We start from the raw sequence: 3,294 nt of genomic DNA on the forward strand, positions 1-3,294 counted from the left end.
GAAGGGTTACCAGTCAAACATAACGTAAACCTGAAAGCTGTCTTGTCAGACATAGCCAGCAAACTCGAGCTATCATACTTTGTTAGCTCTGATATCGAGGCCGTTCATCGCTTGCCGAGCATACACAAGTCCAACCCGATGTACTTGTGTGCTTTTCTTCTGTGTCCACAAGAGAACGATGGTTTGATGCTAGAGGGAGACTAAACATTTGAACCAAAACGGGCAGTGTCAAAAGCTGTTCTTCAATGATAACCTGACAAGGCTCAACTTTGATCTAATAGGGCGAGCGAGATTGGCAGCACCAGAAAAAAATCTACAAATTTTCACGGGTGAAGGGAGGCAAGATTTTTGTGAAGAAAGACAAAGATGCGCATCTGATCGGAGTGAACGACTTGTTGGACATTGCCAATACCTCATAAACTCCATGGCAGTAAACTTTTACATCACATCGGATTTCCTGAGTTTAAAGATAATTTTGGCATCGACCGAGAGCATGACTTTACAGTGATTAGCGTAAATAATTAAAGCCCCAGAAAATACTGGAATGAATTTAGAACATTAGCTGAATAATTCAAGAACTGAGTGGACGTGTTTGTTTTAGTAGAATCAAATGGGCCAGTGGATGGCTGAAATATGTTTGTCTGAAATCGTTTCAAAGCTCATTTTATGTCAAGGGCAAACCAACAAGGTGGTGACATGGCATTATTTGTTAGCAAGAAATATTGTACCACATCAATGAACATTACATTTAGCAATACCGAATGTCTTTCAGTGAAACCCACGCTAGCAAACACGGACCTACTTCTGGTAGCCATTTACATGGTCCTCCTAAAAATATTGTCTCACGATTCTAGAGCGAGCTAGATAAAGCCATAGACGGCCACGCAACGGTGAATCAAATTCGCGTGCTAGGAGATCTAAACATGAATACATTGAACTTTACCACAGTCAACGTATCTGATTACCTTTCCGTTTTATCAAAATACGGCTTACAGTCGACCGTAAAATCCCCAACACGCGAAGAATGCATACAGACCAGACTTGTGTCTTCCTGTATAGACTACATTGAAATGCGAGCACCAAATTCTTCATTAGGTCTTGCGTGATAAAGGAAAAACTAACTGACCATTATTTTGTGGCATGTCGCCTATGTGGACAATTGCCTCGGCCGAGCGATGAGAATGCAGAAGGGAAAAGTAATAGTAATGAACGGAAAATAGAGATATTTAATAGCAAAGTATTTGATCAGTTTATAGCACAATTGGAGTGGGTGCAGTTAACTGTGGCATCGAACTATTCCACAGTTTACAAAAAAATTTGTGAGCAGCAACTAAAATTTGAACGTTCAAATACATATGTAAAAACTAAAAATTGTAGAAAAAATTATTCGTGGTTCACTGCAGATAATATGAGCGCCATTTCTGATAGAGACTAGTTATGGAAACAGGTGGGCTCTGTGACTGCACCTCAACGCAGCCATCTAACCGGCTAATCTTTGCGATGCAGACGATCTTCCATATGATCACCAGTCAGCTATACTGCTGACCTCGGTGCGCATCTTTGCTGGTGCGTCATCGGGGTGCGCACTGCCGTGCTTCGCAGCGGCGTCGGGATGCTACCACCTGTCGCTCGTCACCAGCCGACCCGGGATGACCGTGCCGCCAGGGGAGCAGTGGCTACCGGAGGCCAAAGCATTGTGGACGGCCACACCATCATCGACATCAACAGCTCCGCTGCATATAAAAGCGCAACCACCGCCGGCACCGCCCCGTGGGCTCTGTGACTGCACCTCAACGCAGCCATCTAACCCGCTAATCTTTGCGATGCGGGTTAGTAAATCCTACGCGCTGTTTGCAAAGAAAACTAGCAATTACGTCTTGGTGCAGTTGCCGAGCCCACGGTGCTGTCTCGCCGTTGCCGCCGAGTGTGTTTCCGTTATTCATTCCTTGTTGATGTTGTCAGGAGATGTGGAAACTAACCCTGGCCCTGGCGGAAACGATGCCGTGTTGACAGAACTTCAGAAAATAGCCGCAGGCCAATCCAAAGTAATTACTGAAGTACAGAGCCTCAAATCTCAGCTAAACACTACTGATAGAACATTAACGGATTTATGCAAACGGATGACCGACCTAGAAGCACATTACCAGGCCCTTATTCCTATCCGAAACGACATCGAAAAGATGCGGGCAGACACAAGCAGCATGTCTCGCAAGATCGAGGAGTTAGAAGACCGCCTGGACGACGCGGAAAATCGATCACGTCGAAATAACCTCATCTTTTATGGCATCTCCGACCCTACTGACAGCGAGACATGGAACGATTCCGAAAAAATTATTATCGATTTCTGCCATAATAATCTAGGAATAACCGTAGGACCTCATGACTTCGAAAGAGCTCATCGCCTTGGTCGTCATTCGTTCGGTAGAAATCGCCCCATAATCGTAAAATTCACATGTTACAAAACAAAGGACCCGATCCTATCAAATGGCCGGAAATTAAGAAATACTAACTTTAGCATTGGAGAGGACTTTTCGCTCTCCGTTCGACACGCGCGAAAACAATTAATAGCATTTGCCAAGGCTAAATCTGCTAAGTTCTCCTTGCGGTATAAAACCCTGCACATCGGTCCGAAACGTTATATTTTTGATAAATTGTCTAGCACAGTTAAAGAAATCACATAGCAGTCACCCTGTCACCATGTACCTACAAACCGACAGCGCCCGGCACTTGCCAAACCACTCTCATTTTCCGTGATATTTACTAACATCTGCAGTTTCCTTCCAAAGCGCGAACTCTTATCGAACATTGTTTTGTTATCCGGAAGCAATATACTGGTACTAACTGAAACTTGGCTCAACGATAACGTTTCGGACGCTGAAATTCTGACTGACTTACCCGAATTCCGCGTGTATCGTAGCGACCAAAAGTGTACTCGAGGGGGTGGTGTTCTTGTCGCGATTCACCAAGGTATATCATGTTCCGTTGTACACGTAACGTCCGACATTGAATCATTATGGCTCATTTGTCACGCTCCTCCCCTAACAGTACTTCTTGGTGTTTGTTATAGGCCACCGCATACTAATCCAGACTTCTGTAGGCCCCTAAACAATAGCCTAAGGCAACTTGTTGCCACTTACCCCAATGCTCGCATCCTTCTCTTTGGCGACTTCAATTACCCGAACATCAAATGGCATAACCTAGGCATGTCCTCATTATCATGTCATGCAGAGGCTAAAAACTTCATTGACGTATGTTTAAATTTTAACCTGAGTCAGTTAGTCTCGGAACCAACAC

The 3,294-nt window shown here is 44.5% G+C and overlaps 1 protein-coding gene across 1 annotated transcript; it reads left to right on the forward strand.

The window, feature by feature from the left end:
* The first annotated feature begins 1,823 nt into the window (after nt 1-1,823).
* Nucleotides 1,824-2,911, forward strand: LOC142814049 (uncharacterized). Its single transcript, XM_075891991.1, has one exon. The coding sequence runs from the start codon at nt 1,824-1,826 to the stop codon at nt 2,679-2,681; it is 858 nt and encodes a 285-aa protein (XP_075748106.1). The 3' UTR covers nt 2,682-2,911.
* Nucleotides 2,912-3,294: the final 383 nt, after the last annotated feature.

The sequence above is a fragment of the Rhipicephalus microplus genome, chromosome 4 (genome assembly GCF_043290135.1).
Source record: "Rhipicephalus microplus isolate Deutch F79 chromosome 4, USDA_Rmic, whole genome shotgun sequence".
In the NCBI taxonomy this organism is placed as follows: Eukaryota; Metazoa; Arthropoda; class Arachnida; order Ixodida; family Ixodidae; genus Rhipicephalus; species Rhipicephalus microplus.

What these genes read in the sequence shown, in the direction of transcription:
- LOC142814049 (XM_075891991.1), top strand. Translation starts at nt 1,824, where the DNA reads ATGCGGGTTAGTAAATCCTACGCGCTGTTTGCAAAGAAAACTAGCAAT.